The sequence below is a fragment of the Mercenaria mercenaria genome, chromosome 11 (assembly GCF_021730395.1).
Source record: "Mercenaria mercenaria strain notata chromosome 11, MADL_Memer_1, whole genome shotgun sequence".
Taxonomy (NCBI): domain Eukaryota; kingdom Metazoa; phylum Mollusca; class Bivalvia; order Venerida; family Veneridae; genus Mercenaria; species Mercenaria mercenaria.
This window is the reverse complement of record NC_069371.1, coordinates 35,435,825-35,462,006: the sequence shown is the minus strand read 5'-3', so window position 1 is coordinate 35,462,006 and position 26,182 is coordinate 35,435,825. Positions and strand designations below refer to the sequence as shown.

General features: G+C 35.0%; 1 protein-coding gene across 4 annotated transcripts in view; it reads right to left on the bottom strand.

The window, feature by feature from the left end:
• The window catches only part of LOC123532480 (ATP-dependent translocase ABCB1-like), a 53,877-nt gene extending 27,973 nt beyond the window's left edge, over nucleotides 1–25,904 (bottom strand). Inside the window, exons 1-12 of one of the 4 annotated variants that reach the window (XM_053517129.1) lie at nucleotides 25,523–25,904; nucleotides 14,276–14,628; nucleotides 12,015–12,244; nucleotides 10,063–10,181; nucleotides 7,731–7,902; nucleotides 6,874–7,045; nucleotides 6,382–6,506; nucleotides 5,851–6,028; nucleotides 5,429–5,542; nucleotides 3,004–3,114; nucleotides 1,988–2,113; nucleotides 676–879 (exon numbers count right to left, since the gene is read on the bottom strand). In XM_053517129.1, coding sequence (XP_053373104.1) covers nucleotides 676–879; nucleotides 1,988–2,113; nucleotides 3,004–3,114; nucleotides 5,429–5,542; nucleotides 5,851–6,028; nucleotides 6,382–6,506; nucleotides 6,874–7,045; nucleotides 7,731–7,902; nucleotides 10,063–10,181; nucleotides 12,015–12,244; nucleotides 14,276–14,628; nucleotides 25,523–25,532 — 1,914 coding nt within the window. In that variant the 5' untranslated portion in view covers nucleotides 25,533–25,904. Of the gene's footprint in view, nucleotides 1–675; nucleotides 880–1,987; nucleotides 2,114–3,003; nucleotides 3,115–5,428; nucleotides 5,543–5,850; nucleotides 6,029–6,381; nucleotides 6,507–6,873; nucleotides 7,046–7,730; nucleotides 7,903–10,062; nucleotides 10,182–12,014; nucleotides 12,245–14,275; nucleotides 14,629–23,419; nucleotides 23,655–25,522 lie in introns of those variants that run through there. The other 3 variants (XM_053517130.1, XM_053517131.1, XM_053517132.1) reach the window with 3 other exon arrangements.
• Nucleotides 25,905–26,182: the final 278 nt, after the last annotated feature.

The window sequence follows — 26,182 nt, the reverse complement described above, 5'->3', positions numbered from 1 at the left end:
TTGGAGAAGTATTTAAATTCACAGTTTTTAGATAGCCTCTCTTTTACCATAATATATAAGATAACAGTAAAACACTTCAAACTGGGTTGAACTTTATTTTGCATATTTACTCTCATTTGTCATATTATATTACTTTGCAAACTGTTGAATTCCCAATGACAAAAGTGAATAGGATATGCAGTTGGATATACAATGTTTACATTGATAAGAATTGTTGATTTTTGTTTTGTGAAAACTTTGAAAATTGCAAGGAAAGAATTTTTTGACTACAAGTGAAAATGAAGTTCCAATGAATAACAAGCATTTTACGATATATAGATTATATAAAGATAATACAACGATAATATATACAAATGGATGTAAAGTATTTTTTAATGTTGTTTTTTTTTAAATGTGGAAAAAACCTTCCTTCATCGCTTCTTTTTAAAGCTATATTCTCAAAGGCATGCATGCTGTCCAAAAATTGTAACAAAAAGTGTCTTATAGCTTGATATTCTACAAAGTCGCACATTTACCAGAAAAAAATATACTTTCCTACTTTCTTTAAGGTCAGTAAAGACTGAAAACTGATCTTGTGAAATCATCATTATTTTCATGCATAGCATACTATTGTTTGTGCAATTCCACTGCTTCGAAAATGGGGGTATAAAAATTCAACCACTTATGCATTATTACCTCAGGCAGTGCCATAACGAAATCATGGGCATTGGCCATTTTTGTAGCAGCCTCAATTTCTTCCTGTGTAACATCCTCGCGTCCGTATCGAATATTTTCCCCAATGGTAGTACCAAACAGTACTGGTTCCTGGCTTACAATTCCGATATGTTCTCTCCACCATTTCAAATTGATGTCTTTTAGGTTCACACCATCTATCTGAATCTAGAAATACAGGACAGTTTGAAAGGTCTGGATCAATGTTGATAATAGTAACACATTGCACCCACAGATACAAAGCACTATAAATATAAAATGTCATAAATTTTAGAACTGAATAAGCCTATTATGAAATTAAAGTAACTATCCTTGTGTTGATCTACTGACCACAGCCTTGAGCCAAATGTCAACCCATTGGACAGATATCAAGCCCAATATAAAATCACTTGACAGTGCTATCAAAATTGACTTGCAGGATTAACTGCTAAGAATGGTCAGCTGTTCTGCTGCAATTGATCATCCTGCAATTCACTAAGGAAAAACAATTTTTTATCCACAATCTCTATATCGAAGTCAAGTGAAAACATTATTGACTGAAATTTTGTCATGGACTATTGAGCATCTAGCTAATGAGATTATAATGCAGTACAGCAAAAAAAATGGAATGGATTTTAGAGCTGCACACAATAAATCAACTTTCAGTTTCAAAAGTTTTGGGCAGCTCCAATTTCATTTGATTTAGTATACTATACACCAGTAAGGAAACTCCTGAAAGTCAAAAGAAAATTCTAATGCCATATCTCCCGCCGGGCCACTTGGGCCATTTTTCAGTAAACAAATCTTAAAATCATCCCGTGTCGATTGTTCATTCCACTTTTCCCACTTTTCATAGTACAAGTATTTATATTTTTTGATAAAATATCTCACTTGTCCTGCAAGACTAGTGCTACAGCAAGTTTCACTTACCCAGAGCCAATTTCTAATTGTATTAGTATTAGATTTGTCAAGCTCTGCTTGATTATAATTTTATGAAATTAGAGCAGAGACAGTGGTCCTGTGGCATGTCTGACTACAAAACCAGGCATTATGAGTCCAAATCAAATTCTCCCACCAAAAATGACCTGCATCGGGTTATGAGTCAGATGTATTAGTGCTGTACAACTGGCATGCTAAAGAACCATAAAAACGTCTTGAATTGGAATGTCTTTTGTATTTTGCACAATCTTGTGACTAAAATTACACTTTGGAGTTATTGCCCATATGGGTTACCAGTGACAACTATAAATATGCTTTTAAAATACAAAAACACAGTCACTTTTATATGAAACGTTACCTCTCCAGAATCAGGATCATAGAACCTCTGTATAAGTTGTACAATAGTAGATTTGCCACATCCACTAGCCCCTACCAGGGCCACCGTCTGACCTCGGCTTATCTCAAGGTTGACTCCATGTAATATCTGAAATTAAAACAAGAATTGCTTTCTGACAAATGATTTGTAACTGTAAGAAAAAAAAAGAAAAATAACAAGAAGATCTATTATAAATAATTCAATTTTGTTTTTACTTTTCCACTTATGATTATTACATTTAGCTCAATCAGTTTTTAGGGGTTTTTGCTATTCAACTTAAATATGTGATGAAAATATCTGCAAGTTTTGGACAGTCAGTCAAAATTCCTCATTCTTAAAGAAGCACATTTCGTTTAAGTGTGAGGTCCCGAAGATTTATCCTTGTACATATACATACTTACGAATAAAGGTGGTAAGCAATTATTTCTTTAAGATAAGAAAATTGTTGCTGCTGCGGCATCAGCTCTAAGCATTTACGATGTACGAGGATACAGACATTAAGGAAACAGAGTACGCAATGTTGCTCATTGTAGACCTGGAGTGGTCTTCTGCGCATGTCTGGAAGTGATTATCAATTGAAGTGCACAAAAAAAAAAAATGCAAATACGAAAAGTAATCCTAAACAAACCTAAGTATCTGGTCTCGAGTACTCTCCATTCATAGAAACTAAGAAAAGTAATCCAAAACCAACCTTAGTCCGATGTTGCTCATTGTAGACCTGGAGCGGTCTTCTGCGCATGTCTGGAAGTGATTATCAATTGGAGTGCACAACAAAAATAGGCAAATAGGAAAAGTAATCCTAAACCAACTTTAGCATCTGGCCTTGAGTACCCTTCACCCATAAAAACTAAGAAAGTTAATCCAAAACCAGCCTTAGTGTCTGGTCTTGAGTACTCTTCACCCATAAAAACTAAGAAAATTAATCCAAAACCAACCTTAGTGACTGGTCTCTAGTACTCTTCACCTATAAAAACTAAGAAAAGCAATCCAAAACCAACCTTAGAGTCTGGTCTTGATGGATAGGTGAAATGCACATCCTGTATCTTAATGCTTCCCTGGAAGTTCTGTAACTTCTCCCCTTTTGTTGAGTAGCTATCAATTGGTGGCTCCTACAAGGAAATAATATTTTATCAAAACTTTAAAGATAATGTACCCTAAGATCTGAGGCCTGCTGGTAATTGTTCATTATGTAATGATTATATGAACATTCGACAAATTGTTTCATCCAGACAAGGATTTTCAATAAATCTAGTTGTTTCCCTTTGATTGAAATATGTAGCAAACATATTTGCAGATAATATAAAAAAAACATGGATCTAAATATCAAAGGTTTCAAAATTATTACAGAGAATATCTTGTAAAATCATTTGTACTTAAAGTTCACCGATTTTTGTCTGTAATAGTTGTTTAAGGTGCTAGATTTTTGGGCTAGGTGCCTGCATCACAAAGTGCATGTGTGCCAACAGACATCATATCATGTCATGCACTGTATTTCAACCTACCTATATAAAAGTTGAAAAATCTCTCATTTGAAAAATACCAAATTTTCTCCTACTTAAAAATAGGAAAATCTAGTTGGAGAAAATGTGGTATTTTTCAAACGACAAATTTGTTGACTTTCCTGTTATAACTGGCTTTATATAGGTAGGTTGAGTTACAGTGCATGACATAGTACGATATATGTCGGCGCACATTCACTTTGCGATGCAGGTGCATATATATATATATAGAGCCAAAAAATAGGGTGGTTGTACTGCTTGCATGTTTTTATATTTTAAGTTACGTAGTTATACGACAGGAACTTTACAATCAGGAAATAAAATTCAACCACATATCTTATGAAAAATGACTACCCCACACCCCGCTTTGCTTTTTTAATAGAGGGGGTCATTTTTAGTAAGATATATTAAGTTCTATTTTATTTTCTGATTTAATATCAAGTTCCTTAGATCTATAAATAAGCCATATAACATGCGCAATTTTACCGTCATTACACATGTTCCACAGGTGCCCGTCCAGTCTTGGTGCCCATATGGGTGCCGCCCCCTCAAAAAAAAAAAAAAAAAAAAAAAAAAAAATTAAAAACACTGTTTTAAGCCTAAAACGAAAAAAAAAAAATTTTGAAATTTTTTTTTCCCTATATATACTCTTATATGGAAATATAAGAGTATATAGAGGGAAAAAAAAAAAACCCATATGGGCACCAAGACTGGACGGGCACCTGTGACATGTTCTGGTTTATCTATAGGACTACAAGTTCCTATGGTAACATTTTAATATCTACAACTGCAGATGATTTGTTCATTTTCAATATTACAGAATATATATCTTAATATGCACCAACTTTAAATTAAATTTGCATTGTATAGCACAGGTGCCCGTCCAGTCTTGGTGCCCATATGGGTGCCGCCCCCTCAAAAAAAAAAAAAAATTAAAAACACTGTTTTAAGCCTAAAACGAAAAAAAAAAATTGAATTTTTTTTTTCCCTCTATATACTCTTATATGGAAAAGGTGCATGTGTTGCCGTAACGCTATGGAGGTTTACTACGACATGCTGTGGAACAACCAAAATGTCCAGTTCAGTACCAATGCAAGCTACCCTGCTGCAATTTACACATCATGCATTTATAACATAGTAAACAATCCTATTCTACCTAGTAAACAGCCTTAAATAACTTACATTTAAATTCTAAGACGCAAACAATGGAAAAGGTTTTCTACTTTCGTTTTGAAACAAAATGGCCGATCGTCACTGTTATTTTGCAAGTGTCTAGACAATTTGGCTTGTTTGAATTTAAATGCATAGCGTTACGGCAACACATGCACCTTTTCCATATAAGAGTATATAGAGGGAAAAAAAAAATTTCAAAAAAATTTTTTTTTTCCTTTTAGACTTAAAACAGTGTTTTTAATTTATTTTTTTTTGAGGGGGCGGGCACCAAGACTGGACGGGCACCTGTGTTGTATAGAAGACACCATTTACCTCAATTATCATTTCTTAATATTCTTAATATTCCTGAACAAAATCATGCTGCTCAAATTATTTCTATGAAATTCCCATTTCAGAAAGTAGGTGGAATTTAAAAAAATATATACCGAAATGAACATCGCAAAGATCTTTCTGTTTTGATTAGATACATTTATATTTAAGCTGTTTCCAGTTCTGCTTGCAAATGGAGAAAATCTGTGCAATGGAAGTGACCTCACATTTGGAATTGACAACTAACAAATGTGAAAAACATTACTCTAACTGATATTTTTGGCTAACTAAAAAGCTGCACGCACACAGGCACATATCTGGGGAATTCTAAAATCACAAGCAGACCTATTTTCTGGATACCTATCAATTACCTGTAACCAGTAAAACAAATACAACAATACTTTACAAAAGTTTGTTACTTCGTCAAGAAGTTATAGCCTACCAGTTCTATAAGTTGGTACACGATATAGGCCGCTCCTCTGGCCACTGACAAACTCTGAAGCGGAGGTGCAGCATTTCCCAGGGAGAAGGCACCAATTAAAACAGCAAAGAATACCTGCAAAAGTAAAATATCTAGGTGCATGTACATGTATGAATAAAACTGAAACAAAATGGAAAAGCTAAAAAATAATTTAGTTGAAACAGGAAGGTCTAATACGGTTGAAAACCCTGTCCCTACTGTACTTCCGCCAAGTCAGCACTCCAACTCACGGTTATCAGGTGATGATTTCTTTTTGGAAAATAGTATACTGATTTTCGTTCGACATTATGAACAGTGAAAATGAATATATTTGCATCTAGTGTTTTCAATACGTTTACTTACAATGTAACATAACAACAACAACTACAACGATAACGACTCACTATCATGACATTTCCAATGGTGTAGTTTTCGGGTTCTTCCCTAGACAGTTTAGCTCCGTACCAGAACCCAAGCGCATAGGCGAGAAACATGATCATCCATACCACACCCAGGGTTATACCATTCACCAGGCCTTTCTTTATACCTAGGTCTCGTGCTTCGATCAGATTAGCATTGTATCTAAAATGTATTCAGCCATTTTATTACATGATGCAAAAAAGACATTTTCTCAGTTGAATTGAAGCTTGCCCAACTATAGTACAAACTAAGGAGTGGCAAATTGCATGCCTATAAGGAATCATGCATTAATTTCAGTACATCTAGCTTTAATTCAAATATTACGATTTGTTTAAATCGAATTAAAACGTATGTACCGTAATGATCACTTATAAATGTCTTTAGGCGTAATATGAATACCTGAATTCAGAACGGATATATAATTGTAATATAAAACATTGACCAGTATTACATCAGCATCTCTCAGCCTCCCGTTACCACACACACTAGCTAGATTTAATAACTAATAAAGTCACCTTTCACATTCTTTCTCTTCACCTCCAAATGCCACCACCGTGCGAATAGCACCCATAACCTCTTCAGCAATAGCGCCGGCTTTGGCGTACGCTTTAAGTTCTGCCCCCGACGCCATACCCACCAACTGTAATACAGAGTCAATTGATAGATTTGGCATTTTTTCTGTTTGTATGCATGTACAACACTTAAAAACTCAGAGCAAGTCATTCTATAAATGGAAGAAAGGTGTCCCTATAATTCTAATTAAAAATTACTTTTAAGTCTGATTTAATGCTTTCCTGGGCACCCACAGTTTCTTGTCAAGCATACAAAATCATCTCATTTAAACAATAAAGAGACACATGAATATTTTTAGTCCAAAAAAACAAAAACAATGAAGATGTTGCCAAAAATTTTATTTTGATTATGTCATTTATTTCTGTTTAATTATACAATTCACTTAAACGTTGACTCTAGGCCTAGATGTACATGAAATAGGCACAAGTGTTTACCTTTGACATGACAAAAGCGGCCCCAGCGAGGAGTGGGCTGATGGCAATAACTACCAGGGTTAGTTTCCAGCCATACACGAACCCGACCGTGAACCCCATCAGAAACGCTGTAAACCACTGCACAAACGTTCCGATCTTGTCACCAATGCCATGGTGAATTTTTGAAATATCACTGTACCAGAGAATAAAACAAATTTAATTGATACCATCGTGACTTTGGAAATGTTACTGTATCAAAGGAAAAATACTGCTGGTCTGAACTTCTGAAATGTCACTGTATATTAAACGGATTAAGTCAAATATATTAAATAGTCACCATAACATCGGATAAAATCAAATTGATAAATTAATGGTTTTTGTTATTTCATTTTATCACTAGACAAAAAGTAAATTGATTTATATCGTTGTGCATTTGGATGAACAGCCATATTGATTAAAACCATATACAAGATTGCAACAATAAAATATTAAAATAATTTAATGAAATAAAGGCCTCAGTAACTTGGCAAATGAGTCGTGTCTATCTATGATCTATCCAATCTATAATTAAAAGAAATCCTTATGCAGGTACAAAATACATAAAAGTTGAATTGTCAGTAAAAAAAACAGCAGTCTATACTTTGAGCTTTTTAAAAATAATTTTGATTTTCAACTGTCATCACACTGCATGTTAAGGAATTGCTCCAAGCAGTTATGTATCTCAGTGTCTTTTATACATATAGATATCTAAAAATACAATTTGCGACACACATATAATAGAGATACACAGATCTGTCAAATATACATAATGTGTTCTGATGTGTAACGTGTTTCTTTCTGGCTTTCATGTCTTTTTTGTAAATGAGTAAACAATTCACCTTGTCAATCTAGAATTCATCTCCCCAGATTCATGCGTGTCAAACCAGCCAATATTTTGTCTCATAACGTTTCTATAGAAATGTTTACGTATTCTGTGCGTCTGTCTCTCTGAGGCTGTCATCCAAAACATGACCTGACCATAACCCAACACCATGACACCAAGACCGATTGCTGTAAAATATATGATATTTCCACTTAAATATCTCCGCGGCAATTTCTCGAAATAAATAGTGATCTTTGAAGGCTTAGAAATATTGGGGATGATAAACCTGAAAAATCTGAAGCAACAAAACGTCAAAATCTGTTAGAAATGAGTTGCATGCAATACAAAACATGTAAATTTTACTCAATATGCATCTGTTAACCTTTGAGTTCTAAGTCTGACCTTGACCTTGGAGCTAGGGGGTCTGGGTCTTGCGCATGACACATTGTCTAATTGTGGTAAACAATTTTGCCAAGTTATTTCAAAATCCCTTCATGGATGGCAGAGTTATGGACCGAACACGAAACAGATCCTGTTTAAACGTTTGACCTCCAAGTGTGACCTTGACCTTGGAGTTAGAGGTCTGAGTCTTGCGCATGACACGTCGCCTCATTATGGTGAACATTTATGCAAAGTTATTTCAAAATCCCTTTATGGATGGCAGAGTTTCCGTACAAGAATTTACATGGATGGACGCACGGACGGACAGTGCGGCCTTCGGAGCATAAAAAAGCTTGAAATAAATGAGCCATGCCATGAGAAAACCAACATGGTGGGTTTGCTACCAGCATGAATCCAGCATCCGCGCACAGTCTGGTCAGGATCAGTGCTGTTTGCTTTAAAAGCCTATAGCAATTTGAGAAACCGTTAGCGAACAGCATGGATCCTGACCAGACTGCGCGGATGCGCAGGCTGGTCTGGATCCATGCTGGTCGCAAACCCACTATGTTGGTTTTCTCATGGCGCAGCTCAAATCAGGAATACATAACACACAAGAAGAACAAGAGCTGTCGGATGACAGCGCGCTCGACTATTCGAAGAATTGATTGAAGAATGGAGTCAAAATATTTCCACAGATTTTCAGACAAAAGAAAAAAATGGATTAAACAAAAAATGTTCCTGTATTTGTGGATTTCGATTAGTCTTGCACTAAGTGGCAATGTGTGACCATGATGGCAAATATGTTATTAAGTTATATGTTAGGCAAAATATGGACTTGTATGAAAAATTTAACTAATTTCCAAGTCCAAAAAGGGTCATAATTCAGTCAAAATAGTTGACAGAGTTATGTACACTTGCCTACAGATGGAAATCATGTTGATATATTAGTGTTAAAAGTTTCAAAGCCACAGTTTAAATAGTTTTGATAAAAATTTCAAAGTCCAAAAAGGGCCATAATTCAGCCAAAATAGTTGTCAGAGTTATGTTCTCTTGCCTACAGATGAAAATCATAATGATAAACAAGTGTTTAACGTTTAAAAGCCATTATGTCAAATAGTCTTGACAAAACATGGACATATACGAAAACAGAACCAATTTCCAAGTTCAAAAAGAGCCAAAAAAGATGACAGAGTTATGTACTCTTGCCTATTGATAGAGACTATAATACTGAACAAGATATAAAAGTTTCAAAGCCATATGTCAAACACTTTACACAAGATATAAACTGGTACGAAAAACTTAACCAAGATTTCTAAGTCAGAAGGGGCCATAATTCAGCCAAAATGCTTGATGGAGTTATGTACTCTTACCTACAACTGGACATTGTGATGGTAAACAAGTGTTGAAAGTTTCAAAGCTTTATCTCAAAAGACTTTGTCAAAATGTAGACTGGTACGAAAAACTTAACCAAGATTTCTAAGTCAAAAAGGGGCAACAATTCAACCAAACTGCTTGATGGAGTTATGTACTCTTGCCTACAACTAGACATGATGATGGTAAACAAGTGTTGAAAGTTTCAAAGCTTTATCTCAAAAGACTTTGTCAAAATATGAACTGGTACGAAAAACTTAACCAAGATTTCTAAGTCAAAAGGGGCCATAATTCAGTCAAAATGCTTGACAGAGTTGTACTCTTGCCTATAACTGGACATAGTGATGGTAAACAAGTGTTGAAAGTTTCAAAGCTTTATCTCAAAAGACTTTGTCAAAATGTGGACTGGTACGAAAAACTTAACCAGGGTGTGACGCCGACGCCGACACCGACGCCGACACCGTGGTGAGTAGGATAGCTCTACTTATTCTTCGAATAGTCGAGCTAAAAAGTGCTTGAACACTATTACGACAAATGCAAGAAGTAAAAATACTTGATTATTTTTGGGTAAGATATATAAGAAATGAGTGTCTTACCTATGAAGTAGATGGCATATCTTTGCATCACTTCAAGAAGGTCGTTGTTAATGGCGTCTTGTATGACTGTTGTATCTACTGTGTTGTTCGTGTCTGTCTTTATGAACGATATGTGTGGTCTAGAAAGGACAGATACTAGCTATAAGTGGCTTGTGATGTTACTGACCTAAAGACCTAAACATGTATACGTTTGACTAATTTATTAGAAAAAATCAGTTGTTTAACTGATAAAAAGTTTTTATTAGTTCCCCTATTTTACACAAATAATACAAAACGCAGAGAAATAATACAGGACATAAATTTGCCTTGCTCTTATTATCGACAGACGATCCATTATACTTCAAAAACCCAAGAGAACATTTCCATGTACTCGGTAATAAATATGCTTTATCGTTTGATTGTCTTCTCGCGCGCAATGAAACTTTCCCACAAGATCCTTGCATTTTCGTTGGGTAAAAGGTTGTTACATGATGGCCCCCTATATTTCTTTGGAGGCTTCAAATAAGTAAAGTGGTCAGTAAAAGAAATCAATTATAAATATGGGGAGTCGACTAACCCCTTCCCCCTCCACCCCACACACACACTCCCATCCCCATTTATCATACTGGCCCCGCAATTACTTCTTTGGAGGGTCACTAACAAACCCAGTAATTAATAATCTATTGGTCGATCAAAACTCAAAACTTAGACGGAAAAAAATATATTATGGATAAATGATTTAAATTTGTGGGTAACAATGTTGGATTTTGTGCAGTTTATAGCCCTATCAGTTTAATTAACAATGGTCTATTGAACTACTAATAAACTTTGATAATATGGCAGCTGACCTCAATACAATCGACACTGTTTATTTTCCAATACAGGTAAATCCAATAATTGCTTTACAACAGATTTGTGATGGATTATCTTTGAACACCCCTGGACTTATTGGACTCAACTGCCACATTATCAAAGCTTATTAGTATCTCAGTGGCTATAAATTGCTTGTTTACATATCCCATTTATGACCTCTGTTATACATATATATATATGATGTAGAAATGAACGACTTTTTGAAGAGTAATCCATAAAATAAACATGCACGACAAACTTTATATACAATGGTAAAATATTAGCAATAGTCAACCTCCACAATCCTTGGATATGCCATTCTTTCGTCAACTATTCGATTTAACATGTAAAGACTTACACTGGGAAAAATAAGAAATCTTGAATGTTTTACAATTGAGCAGGGATAATCTAGATGACGTTATCTTATGATGAAATGATAGAGAAACTGACCATTCATTCACTATTTATACAGTGCAATAAAATGTTAAGTTGTAATTTCATAATCATTGTTATAACATGACCCCATTTTATGATACTGAAGTACCGTACAACCCCGCCCCCTTACCCCCTGCTTAATATGACCAAGTTAAATCCACCTTTCATTTGTTTTAAAACATAACTTTACTTTCAATTCATTCCATTTAAAAATACATGATCATCACCTTAAAATGTTATTTTTTCCTGATTTCTTTTGATGAAGTTTCTAAATTGAAGTATATAGGGGAAGTTTTGCCACTTTGGTCCAGCTGAGCAGGTGGATTTCGTCCGTGGGGGATTTGCCCTACATCCTGTGATACGATACTACTCGTCAAGTAAAACAAATCATAAATGTTTTTTTGTGTATATTTCCTACCGTGAGTGCCGAAATGCGGACATTTTTGAACACCTCCAAATCGAGATGTTTCTCAGGGTCCTAAATTCCCCCCTTCATTAACTGGAACAACAACAATTACTTCCTCTCACCTAGTGGACAAAATTGTCAAATAGTGAGTAAAACGTACAGACAGACCGGGACTTCAACACAGGACCACGGAATTCCGTTCCGATACTCTACCGAATAAGCTATTTTTCTCCAAAAATTATGAATCAAGTCCGAAGTGTAAATAGAAAGAATATATTACTGTAGTAAATCCGGGTCCCCTATCACTTGGGCGGAAGTAAAGTTTAGCTTAGCCATTGTTCCAAGGTTGACGAGCTGGTTCACGACATACTCGAACTTGCCGGAAATGACGAAAAGATCAATCATCTCACCAAAGACGATTATCATGAGAGGGAATGCTGACCCGTGACACATTGCGCATATCGTCCCTAATATCATAAAAAGTTTGTCTCTTTTTGTAGAATACCGAAACTGAAATAAAATTTGAAACTCTGATCTTTTCGGAACAGTAACCGACGCAATAGTAAGTTGGATTAAATTAACCCTTATCCTGCTAAATTTTTATAATGAACTTGTCTATCATTCAGTTTGGACAGTACCATTAACTGTTATGCGTAAAAAAAATTTGTTTCCGGTATGCCGACCTACCCTAAATTTTTGGCCTGACCCTAAATTTTTTTATGGCCTAGGAGAATATTTTTTTTCAACTTTTTAACAAAAAGTTGCAAAACTGCACTTTTTATGCTTTAAACATGGTCAGTAATGTTAGAAATCAACTTAATGATGCCCTAAAGGCATAACCCCTTTTTGTATTCATTTTTTGACACAAACATATTTTCCGAAAAGTCTCACTTAATAAAAAAATCCAAAAAAAAAAAAATCCGACCTACCTATCCTAATTTTTTTTAGAATGTTACCGGAAACAAAGAATTTCTTTTTGGCCTTAAAAGGGTGCTTACCAAAAAGATACTGACTGAATGGCGAACAGTGCAGATTATGACTAGACTGCACGGATGTACTGGCCGATCATGTCTACACCGGTCGCAAAGGCAGAATCAATCACGTCCAGCATTATAAGGGTTAAAATCTGTAAACTTCAGCGTTTCAAAACGACAGCCGGCTAACTAAAACTGATTGCAAGCACCTCAGCAAAAGGATAATTGTAAGTTGGAAATAGAAAGTCGGAATAAAAAAAAAAGTGAACGTTACGACAGGATGTCCGTAACAGTACTGAAATAATAAAATGTATGTTTACATATAAAACTTAAGCATATTCAAAACGAAAAAAAAAAAACACAAAAAAACATCAAAAAAATCACCCAGCTGGAGACGAAATATTTCATATATTTGAAATATATAGAGGTTATATCCCTGCGATAGTCTGTGTCATGATACTAGGGCAACAATAAACCTTTAACGAAAAACGAATAAATCTAGAGTTGTTATGGAAACTGCTGTATCTCTTTTCATCAAAATGGGATAAATTTAAGTTACAATATTAAGTGGGCCATGTTAAGATACTACTGTATAAAGATATGTCTCACATCACCAGTTTCATTTATTCAGTAAAAATTGCAAATTTCATTATAACAGTAAAAGTTTCAGCTTACATAAATAAGGGATGTAATAAAATATGCGTTTATGTATCAAATATACAAAATTTATACAAATATTTTAAGTATATAATAACACAAACACCAGGAAAAAAAACGTCTATTTGTACGCAGTGTATGCACTATGGAGACACAAAACTTTGTGTTTAAACCTTTGTACAGTCAGACTTGTATTATAGTAGTAAGCAGCCAGGCAAGGTAGTGACATAATCTGGCTGCTTAAGACAGGTGACTGCTTAAGACAAGCTGAAATAAGAACAAAAAGTCAATTTTGGAAAGTTAGCTGACTGGTCGCTTCAGGCAAGTCGCTGCTTGATACAAGTGACGGACATGGCAAGTTCAACTGTATTGCAAAGTTCCCTATCTAAAATCCTACAAAGCAATTTTAGCTAACAGTAAACAATAGCTCACATCTATTTCTACAGTAAACAATAGCTCACATCTATTTCTACACCGGTATTAGAATACAAGCCAATCTACTGACGACTATTTACCACAACAATATGTGACTTAACAACTTTTGTCATAGTAACAGAAGCATTCACCATAACAACCATGTCATACAAAACCAGGTGTAGACTTACAAAGTCTGTTGTGATCAAGTAATCTGTAATAAAGTTTATTTATTTATTCATAATGACACTCATTATTTCTTCTCTCTGGGCGCATCGCAACAGTTAGAGTCAGAGATAAGAGATACTGCATTTTTTCTCTCAAAAAGTGCTATTTGAGAAGATTAAATGGCAGAGATATTTATGTTAAAGGACTCTAACGACTGATGCCAGACTAAACACGGTGCACACTCGCTTATAAAACATCGCCTGCATTACTACTGTATTTTCTATAGCGATAACCAGAAAGTGATAAAATGTCCGCAGTAATTTCTTACCACTTCGAAAATTCCCACCATTGGTCCCACTTTGTCTTTCTTCTCATCAGTTTTACTATCTGTGTCTCCATCTTTTTGGCTCCCTTCCGCTCCCTTTGAAGATTTCGTTGGAAGTTCATCCACACTTTTGTCGAAATTCGTCGCGTGAAAACCGTTCACTGCAACGCTGCTGTTTGGTTTTTCTGACTTTCCGTTCATATCGTAGACTTCTTGATATTTTGGGGGAGGTGTTATATGTTTTGGACTGTCTTCAATGACTGGTTGTTTCGCTACTTTTTCCGGGGAATTCTGGGTAGAATCGGGTACACCATTTATCGAATTTTCGTCGGATTGTTCAGCAGGTGTAACTCGTCCTGTTTTGGAAAAAATATAAGTCTCAACTTGATTTTACCTCAATTTCAGGAGTGCCATTTATTAAAAAATGCCCGCGCAAGACACTATTTTATACGAGCGACTATACACATTTTTTCAGTCTTACCAATTTCATCACTCCTTGTGTATACAAGTTAATGTTACATTAGGCTTTTAATTTTATCTTAAAAACAGATGAAACTCCTGTCTAAATAGATGTTATGCATAATTACATGATTAGAAAAGCACTACATTCAATATTGTACATGATATATAAAGATCCACAAAGGGAAGTAATCAAAAACAGTAAATTCAATACTGTAACTAGAGATGCATTTGAGAAAAGTGCATGTCTCCCAAAACTGCCTTGTTTGTCTGGATTGTTCAGACGAATGGTTCCTATCAAAAATATCTAGTTTGTCAAAAATGTCTAGTTTATCTGGATGGTTTGGACGAGTGGATCCAATTGGATGGTCTGGACGAGTTAATCCAATCGGTAATTCAAGGGTCATAATTCAAAAGTGTCTGGGCAGATTTGGCTAGTTATCGAACTTGGCCGAGGTCTTATGGTCAAACACATTTTGTTCAAGTCTGGTGAAGATCGGATGAGAAATGTTTGACTTAGAGTGCGGACAAGCTTTGTACAGACAGACACACACACACACTGGTGTAAATCAATATCGGGTGGTGGGAGACATAATAATAATTTCCAGTATGTTAATTAATATTCATACCTTAGACAAATATATAAGAAAACTATTATTGAAATTATGATTTAACAAACTTTTGTTATATTTGAACTGGCATATCATAGTAGGTTGTAACCCGAAAACTTTGAGCAATAGATTATATAAGGAAACTCTTTAAATTTGTGAATGTTTTAGCAGATATGACATTATACATCAGTTTCTCTTCTTCAATTTGATGTAGAAATATTTATTCTTACTGAATGTCTTCTTGCTTCCAATTTTGTTTTAAAAGTATCACAATCACTTACATTGAGCATATACATGTAGTGAAAAGCACTAAGTTTTACAATTTCTTTCATTTTACTGGCAAATAAATCATGTTTTCCCAATAGCACATATGTAGGTGTTCTTAGCTTTATGAACATTATGACTTTAAAATGGTAAAAGCTTCTTGCTTTCATTTAACGTCAAAGTTGATCAAGAAACTCTATTGTAACTTACGCGGTGTTAATTTACAATTACATACACAAACAAAACAGGAATATGAAATGATAACGTTCATAATAATAAGAAAAAGGGAACATAATGTAACAGAACAGAACGGAACAAAACAAAGCTTTTATTTCACCCAGCTGTTTAAGGAAAATACAACCATTGGGTTTGAGAATAATTCGAATGACCACGAATTAGCTCCGACAAAATGTTAAATATTTTTTGAGCATTCAAAACTATTGATGGTAGGAGAAAAAAGTCATTAAGAGTCGAACATTGAAAGTTGTGAGTGGGGAAGGAAATGGGTAAATTTATATACGATAAACCCGAATTCCACAGAAGTACAAATGAGGGGAAAATAATAGACAAGTAATAGCATGCCTTAGTGCAAAGGTCAAGCTTGAACCAAGCTTGAAAACAAAACAAAAAGTTTGAAATAGCATGCTTTCCATAAGTGTGTACAATAGGATTATCTAGAATTTAGTGCGACCTTCATTTTTCTCACGGTTTTGTTCGTGAAAATCGTGCAAATTACTCACCGTTATAGCTCAGGTAAATTTTAGTTCATGGTTGAACTGTAAAATCAATGCAAACGGGTATATAAATCTTTCACACTATACAATAAGTATTGTACTATTTATCTGAACTGTCAAAACATGTTTCTGGCTTTCATTATACTCTGTTCACACCTGTATAAGATTAACATGAAAGCCAGAAACATGTTTTGACAGTTCAAATAAATAGTACAATATATAGACAGAACGAATAAGAACCAATCTGACTAAAATCATCTCCACTGGATCTGACGACTGGCTTTTGAGACACACCTATACCAGTTCAATTTTTTTAAGTGAAAGTAGAAGTTTAAAAAAGAAATATTTTCATAATTCAATGACGTTTTCTGGAAATAACTGTATTGCTTAGTTTATTACTTTTTATCACGTCTTTTGAAGAGAAAACCTCTAGGCATGTGTGCGAGGAAGCTACTAGTACCATTTTTTACATCTTTGGAATGACACGGCCAGGGATCGATCCCACGACCTCCCGCACTCGAAGTGGACGCTCTACCGCTAGGCTACGCTACTGAGGCGGTGAGGAGAGGGGGGGGGGGGGCATGGCCCCCCCTCGTCCCAGCCCTGGGTCCGGGCCCGGCACAAAGCAATACCACGATCAATGCAAAATATAGTGAATAATTGATATACGGCTTTAGCTTATGTAAGGGAGAAACTCCAATCAAAGGGAATTGGTTTAGCACAATCGATAATCAAGGGAGAGAAAAGTTGATATTTCTAGTTATAAGCTGGCCATGCACATTATTAAGTTAATAACAATGGCGTTATGAGCCTTCAAGGTTAGATACATGTTTAAACAAACTGTCAAGAAAGTCATGTTAAAGGCTACTCAAACATTTGACATATTTTCGTGTTTAGTCTTTGCCTGTAATTAATAACTGGATTGTTTAATGGAAACTTTTAACTTTACTCACAGCCCTGAGTACAATATTATCAACAAGAGCACCGCCTTGCGGGTGCTGACGCTCATCTGATTTTTTTTTGTATAATAGAAATATTGTCCTACCCATGATTTTCTAAGTCTAAAAAGAGCCATCACTCTTGCAAAAAGCAGGATAGAGTTATGTTTCTTGATGTACTGTGTGCACTTATGATGGTGAAAAACTGTTGCAAGTTTTAAAGCAATAGCTTTGATAGTTTATGAGAAAAGTTGACTTAAACATAATATTCAACCAAGAAAATGATTTTTCTAAGTCCAAAAGGGGCAATAATTATTGCAAAAGCAGGATGGAGTTTTTGCTTGCTGTACAGGGTCAGCTTATGATGGTGAACAAGAGTTGCAAGTTTAAAGCAATAGCTTTGATAGTTTAAGAGAAAAAGTTGACCTAAACATAAAACTTAACCAAGAAATCTGATATTTTCTAAGTCCAAAAGGGGCCGTAAATCTTGCAAAAAGCAGGATGGAGTTCTGTTTCTTGCTGTACAGGGTCAGCTTATGATGGTGAACAAGTGTTGCAAGTTTTAAAGGAATAGCTTTGATAGTTTAGGATAAAAGCTGACCTAAACATAAAACTTAACCAAGAAAACTGATTTTCTAAGTCCAAAAGGGGCAATAATTCTTGCAAAAAGCAAGATGGAGTTATGTTTCTTGATGTACAGGGTATTCTTATGATGGTGAACAAGTATTCCAAGTTTCAAAGCAAAAGCTTTGATAGTTTAGGAGAAAAGTTGACCTAAACATAAAACTTAACCAAGAAATCTGATATTTTCTAAGTACAAAAGGGGCCATAAATCTTGCAAAAAGCAAGATGGAGTTATGTTTCTTGCTATACAGGGTCAGCTTATGATGGTGAACAAGTATTCCAAGTTTCAAAGCAATAGCTTTGATAGTTTAGGAGAAAAGCTGACCTAAACATAAAACTTAACCAGGCAACGCCGACGCAGACGCCGACGCCGACAACCGCTCAAGTGATGACAATAACTCATCATTTTTTTTCAAAAAATCAGATGAGCTAAAAATGATTTCAAAGACCTGTCTTAAAACTCTACTATCTGACTGGGTTATTCTGGGTTCAGTTACAAAAAGAGCTGTCGGAGGACAGCAAAGCTCGTCTATTCAACCACCTTGACATCAAAGAAAGTTAACTGAGTGAATCCAAAAGCGGAAAAGGGGACACGATTTTGTTAAAATGCAAAACAGAGTTATGGAACATGTGCACTGCATGTTAGATCATCAAAGTGAACAAGTGTGAAGTTTCAATCCGTTCCCGTTAATACTATACTATGATACCAGCCGAAAAATGCCGAGTCCGAAAAGGGGCATACTTTTGTAAAATCCGAAATAAAGTTAAGTAACCTGTGCCCTGCATATTAGATCATCACAGCGAACAAGTGTGTGAAGTTTAAATCCATTCCCATTACTGGATACTAAGATACCAGCTTACATACCAAATCTTAACCCAAAACTGTCGAAAAAGTAAAACTGAGTTATGGAACCTGTGTACTGCAAGTCAGTGTAATCAAACTTAATAAGTTTGTGAATTTTTAATCCATTCACGTACGTGGCTACTGAGATACCAGCTTACTTACAAAAACTTAACAAAATTGGGACGCCGACGAATGGGCGGGTGCAGTATCTCTATCTATTTTTCGAATATTCGAGCTAAAATGCCGAATTCGGAGACTGGCTCCAAAACTCAAGCTTTGTAAGATGAGAGTAAGAAAAATGATGGTTATAAATGTACCATGCAATCGAGAGCATAAATCATATAAGATTTCTCGTTTCGTGTCATTTGTTCCTCACTTCTATGGGCTCAAACCCACGAAAAGATCGATTTCTTACATCTTTTGAAGCTGCCCATTTGGCTTGCGAAAATCCAAGCAAACGCACGTCTAAGTCCAAGCCTTTGAAAACGCCTGAAGAGACACAGAGGTCTTCAACCACCATGACTTCGAAATCAAAATTATGCCACAGAATTTGTATCTTAAGCCAAAGAAAAACAGTCAAGATCCGTTGGGAATAACATGCGTGGGAAAATGTCGTCTGCTGCGACTTCCGGCACAAAGTCGGATGGCAATTTCTGTCGCACTTCAACTCAAGTTTCAAATCGATTGCCGACTTAGGTAAAGACAAAAACAAAGATCAAGTAGAAATAGTAAAAAGCGCAGCCCCACTCTCTCTCTCCCCATCCCTCCCCAAAAAAGATATATAGGCCCTCCCCAAAAAAGATATATAGGGAACACATGCAGTAAGTCATCGCCTTTGAACGGTCAACTGTGGGTATATCCCGCTAATTGTATGTAAACCCTCGCTCTCAATCCCAATTCTGTTCAAGGATTATATGAAATAAATGGCAACAAAAGGCGATATATTGATCGACTACTGTACATATATACCTGACATATAAAATAACTACACATTTAGACATTGTGCCTTTGCAGCAGACCAAAGGGGTCCGACACGTGTGGGTCACCTTAATATGGCATAATAAATAGTCCTAACTTGTATTGGAACTTGTATTGGTCTTGTAGAATCTTCTTGAGTCCTGGAACTCGTCTTCTACGTCTATTAGAGTTTTTCTACCAAATTACTAGTACACTTCCGGTGTAAAATGGTTGTTAACAGTAGAGTCATAATGATGGTTGATTAATAAATATTACTGGTATCAAATCTAGTATTACCATGATGTCTATCTAACCGTGTCTTGAATTGTAATACATTATTAGCACTGATAATATTGTCAGGCAAACTGTTCCACATATCAATTGTACGAACACAGAATGATCTAAGACGAAACGTTTTCAAACATCTGGGTTTTATCAACTTTTTATTATGACCTCGGGTTTGATTGTCTGCAAATTCAAACATACCATCCATAGGAATGTCATCAATATTTTCTATGATTTTGAAAACTTGTATTAAGTCCATGCGGTTTCTTCTATGTAGCAATGTGGACAATTTCAATTCTTTTAACCTATCTTCATAACAAAGATTGTACAACTCAGGAAAAAATCTTGGTGATTCTTCGCTGAAACATTTTCAATCATCCTAATGTCCTTTTTCAGTGTCGGGTACCATATAACATTACCATAGTCCAGAATTGGTCTAACAAGTGTTTTGTATAGAATTTATAGAGTTTCTCTATTCAGATAAGAAATGAACGTTTAATGAGACCTACAAGTCTGTTTGCGCGATTTACTGTTAGGCTTATATGCTTTTTAAACTTTAAATCATGTTCTATAATGAATTCCCAGATCCTTTTCACTGTCAACAACTGTTAATTTCTTACATGTCTATTCTTGTCTGACATTTCATAGTCAAAACAGGTGTTTTCCTTCCAATGTGCATGACCTTACATTTATCAATATTGAAGTACATAAGCCATTTGGATGTCCATTCACAAAGTTATCAAGATCTTCTTGAATTGTTTCAAAATCCTGGAGATTGTGTAAGTCCTTGTATAGCTTGGCATCATCAGCAAATAATTTACAGTATGATTTTACTTGATCTGGCAAGTCATTTATATACAATATAAACAACAAAGGGCCAAGGACTGATCCTTGGGAACACCACTTGAGACATCTGACCATTCTGATGCTTGTCCATTTATAACTACACGTTGCTTCCTATCTTTCAAGAAGTTGCTGATCCATTTAATACATTTCCAGATATGCCCAACGACTTCAGCTTTAAAATTAGTCTACCATGTGGAACACAATCAAAGGCTTTTCTTATATCCAGGAAAATAACATCTATGGGAGTGTCATTATCTATGAATTTAGACCAGTCATCAAAAACATTCAGCAGTTGTAGTATACAACCTCTCCTGTTCCTAAAACCATACTGAGAGTCTGAAAATATGTTATTGTCATTACAGTGAGACCTTATAGATGTCTTTATTATACCTTCTAAGAGTCTGCATAAAATGCTGGTTATGCTTATAGGTCTATAGTTGCTTGCTTGAGTCTTATCACCACTTTTAAAAATACTTGTAACATTAGCTAGCTTCCACTCATTTGGAACAGATCCTTCTGATATGGATTAGTTGAATAGTATAGTAACAGGAAGAGCAATACTTTCTGCTGTTTCTTTAAGAAATCTTGGATGCATATTATCTGGTCCTTCTGATTTTGAAACATTTACAGCTTTCAGTAGAGATTTGACTTTATCTACAGTGACCACTATATCAGTAATAGTGCTGTCAATATTTTTATCAAAATTTGGCATTTCAAAACTCTCGTCTTTTGTAAATACTGAAGAGAAGAAGTTGTTTAGTTCCTCAGCTTTGTCAGTGTCATCAGTTATCCACTCTCCATCAGAGCTTTTCAAATCATTAACACCAGATTTTACATTAGTCTTATGTTTTACAAATTTCCAGAATGACTTTGGATTAGATTTGACATCTAGAGAAATTCCTCTTTCATAAAGTTTTTTACAATACCTTACACTTTGTGTAACTCTATTCCTAATAGTACAATATTTTAGGTAGTCTTCATGCTTTCGAGAGAAGCTGTACTTCTTCCAAGCTCGATATTTGTCTTCGACGAGTCTTAGACAATAATTATCCATCCAGGGAGGTTTAGGTTTCTTTTGTGTGACTTGTATAGAGGAACCGTCTCACTGACAATTTTATTTATATAAAGGCACTGGGGGCAAAAACATTGGTCAATAGATACAGTTACTATGCCCCAACGATAACTTGATATTTACAAACATGACTATAAATAGATTAAAATGGAACATAGGGAATTCAACATTTTCCTAACATGTTACAATCTAAATACTTGCAGGTTTTGTAGCAGTTACGAATTAGCTCAGTGGTAAAGCATAGAGTCCATGTTCAACATATCTTTTCCCGTGTGGGTTCGAAACTCAGCACCGACATTTATTTTTTTTTTTAATTTTTATTTCACTTTTGCATAAAAATTAAGATTCCTTCATGAGCTCTGTGACAATACCACAGAGAGGTATCTAAAGGCAGATCAGAAGAGTTTATTACATAACAAAGATGATATTGTATAAATGCATGCACTTAGCCATGCAAATAATGAACATACTAGTGTCTTATATAAAGACATATAAATTATACAAATACAAGTATGCCTACGGGCAGAATGTCGAGCCCACCAGCACCTTTGACCTCTAAGTGCGACCTTGACCTTGGACCAAGGGACCTGCTTCTTACGCATGACACTCCGTCTTATAATGATGAACATTTATGCCAAGTTACATCAAAATCCTACCATGCATGAAGGAGAAATGCTCCGGACAAACTTCAATTTGACCTTTGAGACAGAAAAATGGGGTTTGCGCATGACATACCTTCTCATTGTGTTAAACATTAATGCGAAATATAAACAAGATTGGTCCATGCATGTCAAAGTTATGGTCCGGACAAAATTGGACGGACGCACGCACACACATACACTGAAAGTGGCGACTATATCGAGCTCACCGCAAGCGTGCTCGTCAACAAACCATCAAAGAAAGAAACAAAAATACGGAAGAAAACGAATAGGAAAAAAAATCTGAAAAGAAACAACCCTCGTGAGGATTCGAACCCACAAAACGATCTGCTTACACCCAGTTATTGTCTGCATTTTACCCAACTGAGCTATGTTGCCATATACTTAGTGGATATTTGAAATGAAAGAAATACTAATAATTGCGTGTCAAGTAATGTGCAAGCATTATGAATAGTTATTTCATCAGTTATCATGAATTAGACTCGTCCTCGCGTTTCGGCGGGAATCACGTTATCATTGGGGATTAGTATATATCTATTGACCAATGTTTTTGCCCCCAGTGCCTTAGGACTATTTATTATGCCATATTAAGGTGACCCACACGTGTCGGACCCCTTTGCAGCAGACAAAGTAACTAAGGGCCTGACTGAACAGACTTAACGACAAAAAGCAAAAACAGCGCTATTATTGACCCCTGCGGGGAATCACATGATCAAAATAATCTCTAAACCAAAATAAATTTATGAATAATATGGGATAATATTGAATAATCTTTTGCTGAAAATCTAAAATATAGCCTATCATATGCCAACATACATGTATCCTAAAACTACAACGATTTCAATCACAATCACCTTCTGATTATCTGGAACACTTCAAGAAACTGATACTTATTATTTTCCTTAGTGTTTGTAATTACAGGATATCTATCATTATTGTCAACTACATGATAATTTAACAATTTTCATTAGTCACATGATAGGCTATGTTTAAATTTCATATCTTATCATGACAGGAAATTTATTCATGTTCTTCAAAATATAACTTTGGTTTAGAGATTATTTTGATCATGTGATTCCCCACAGTGTCCACAAGCGGCTGTAAAAAGGCTGAATGTGTAGAAACAATAGCGGGGTCACGGCCATTCAATAAAGAAATCATTTAATGATTTTATTGAATACAACTGGAAAATAACCTTGTTGGTCCAGAAATATCCCTATAAAATTCTTGTTTTGGCATATGTTGTCGCAGAAGTGTTATTTTAAATTTAATTAAATCTCAACGATAGTTATGGTAAAATAAGTAGAATTTTTCGCTGGATATGATTATGTAAGCCCTACTTAAGGAAACCTATATGTGTCCAATATGAATACATATTAATAAGTTTTAAAATGCACGTAGTCCAAACAAGAAATATCTTTAAAAATGATGGTCGGCGAATTGTAATAAGGAAAGAAGTTTATGATTTTTTCATCTAACATTCATCTTTCATCTAACATTTTTCAAATTGCAAAACTAAACACCGCATTTTAACAATTTAAATGGTTCTCTTTTATTTTTTCGCAAAGGTTTCGTAGGGTTGCAATTTTGTTTCGTTTATCCTTAGACGAATAATTACAGCAGTAGATTGATGAAGATTCATGAAGCGGTTCATGAGAAGAGGTTATTAAACGTGTTTATATTTTTAGCTAAATTGGTCCCTATCCCCATTTGTAACAAAATAGCAGGAGACCTTACGATATTGTTACACATCGAGTTTGATAAAAATCCATAACATTTTAGTGGTTAATGCGAAGAAAGGCATATCTACTTTTAGCTATAGTGGTCCCTAATAGGGCCCAAGTTCCTATATAAATAAATTTGGAAGAGAACCTTATAATGATGCTCCAGACCAAGTATGACAAAGCTGTTCATGAGACGCTGTATAAAGGCATTTCTAGTTTTAGCTCTAGCAGCCCCTACAAAGGTTAAATGTCCCAGCTGAACAAAGTTGGCTGCGGGACTAATAAAGATGCTACAAATCAAGTTTGATTAGAATACATGAGAAAAAATCAGTTAAAGGATTTTTTTATTTATTATTTTTATTTATGTCTAAAATAGGCCATCTGATCCCGCTTTAACAAATGCATATTCGCTATTCATGAATCTTTGGACAATGACGTCACACCAATAAAAATGTAAAGGTCAAGCAAAACATACAATTGTAATTATTTCAATATTTCTGTTTCATAAGCAAAGTTTGACCGTAGTCATATCACATCGATAAACTGTATGCAGCGTACCTTCATTTCAGTGTATTGAGATTCAGTCATTATATAGCATATATATAATAAAACAGATTTTAACTGAGTTCAATATTTGCATACCATACTAAAGAAAAATATTCATATATAATAAATCAGTAAAACAATTTATAACAAATATATCAAAGCAAACAAGTACTCATTTTAATATGCAATCTGAATAAGTCAAAAAAGCAAGAAACCTTTTCATATACAGACGACAATTGTAACAAAGAAAATCTTTTAAAAAGCACTTCTCTACATAAAAGACTCTTATCACACCCTTATTCATGTGATACGCAGACCGTATTCAGCTCTTTCTTTAATTTGATATATGTTGGTATTTGAACAGGTTTTTATCATATTTATTAAACTTACTTATCATTTTGAGATATATCAATATTCTTGCTAAATATACTGAGCCAAAGTTAGCTTTAAAACTGTGAACATCGTCGTTTAGGATAAACGCTTTGTCTACATTTCACTCAGCGTAGCACAATCAACAGAGTGAAAGAAATTGACACTCTCGTCCAATCAGGCAGAGTGTTGCATAAATCTTCCATTTTGATAAATTATCTATAATGCGTTATCAAGTAGTTTGATTTGCAAACTGAAGTCACGTGGCATAGGTAACGAAAACGAATTTAGACGGCGTCGCCGAAAAAAAATACTTACCGCTATGCATTATTCCTTTGTTCTTACAAATCCATACATACACCCAAAACAACAAAATATTCGCCTTGTTTTCTTAAAGCTCGAACATACAGTTTTTTTTTATTGTCTTAGTGTTAAATAAAATGAACTTTGAATTTTAAAGAATTGTAAATGTCTATTGACGCATGTAGGTCAATCCAATATATTCCCTCTGTTGAACTGTTAATACCAAACCAGTCAATATTAATCTAACAACAGGTGTTATATCACCCTTTATATAGCTTGCTGTTTGCCTATAACTATATTGTTTGTTAAACTGTTACAAATGTACCCGTTCAGCATATTTTAAGCTATTTCCTCTCTGTTTTACAAATATAGAGATTATATACCCGTTTGTTCTAAATCATAGTATCGTTGGCAGCCATCCGTGAAGCCTACCTGTGTGCCGTTTTATGAACTTAATCGATCGACCGATTACGATATACAGCGTGTGCCATATCTTGAACCGAGGGGGATCATGTGTGCTATTAATTGAACTTATGTCTGAAAGATACGCTATGCTATATCTGTGTTTGCTATCAAATAAGCAAAATAAAATACCTGAGTAAGGTGAGTAATAAAATATACCTGGTCCCCGCAGAGCAACAGTACCAATGTAGGATGTATTATAACTTATCATAA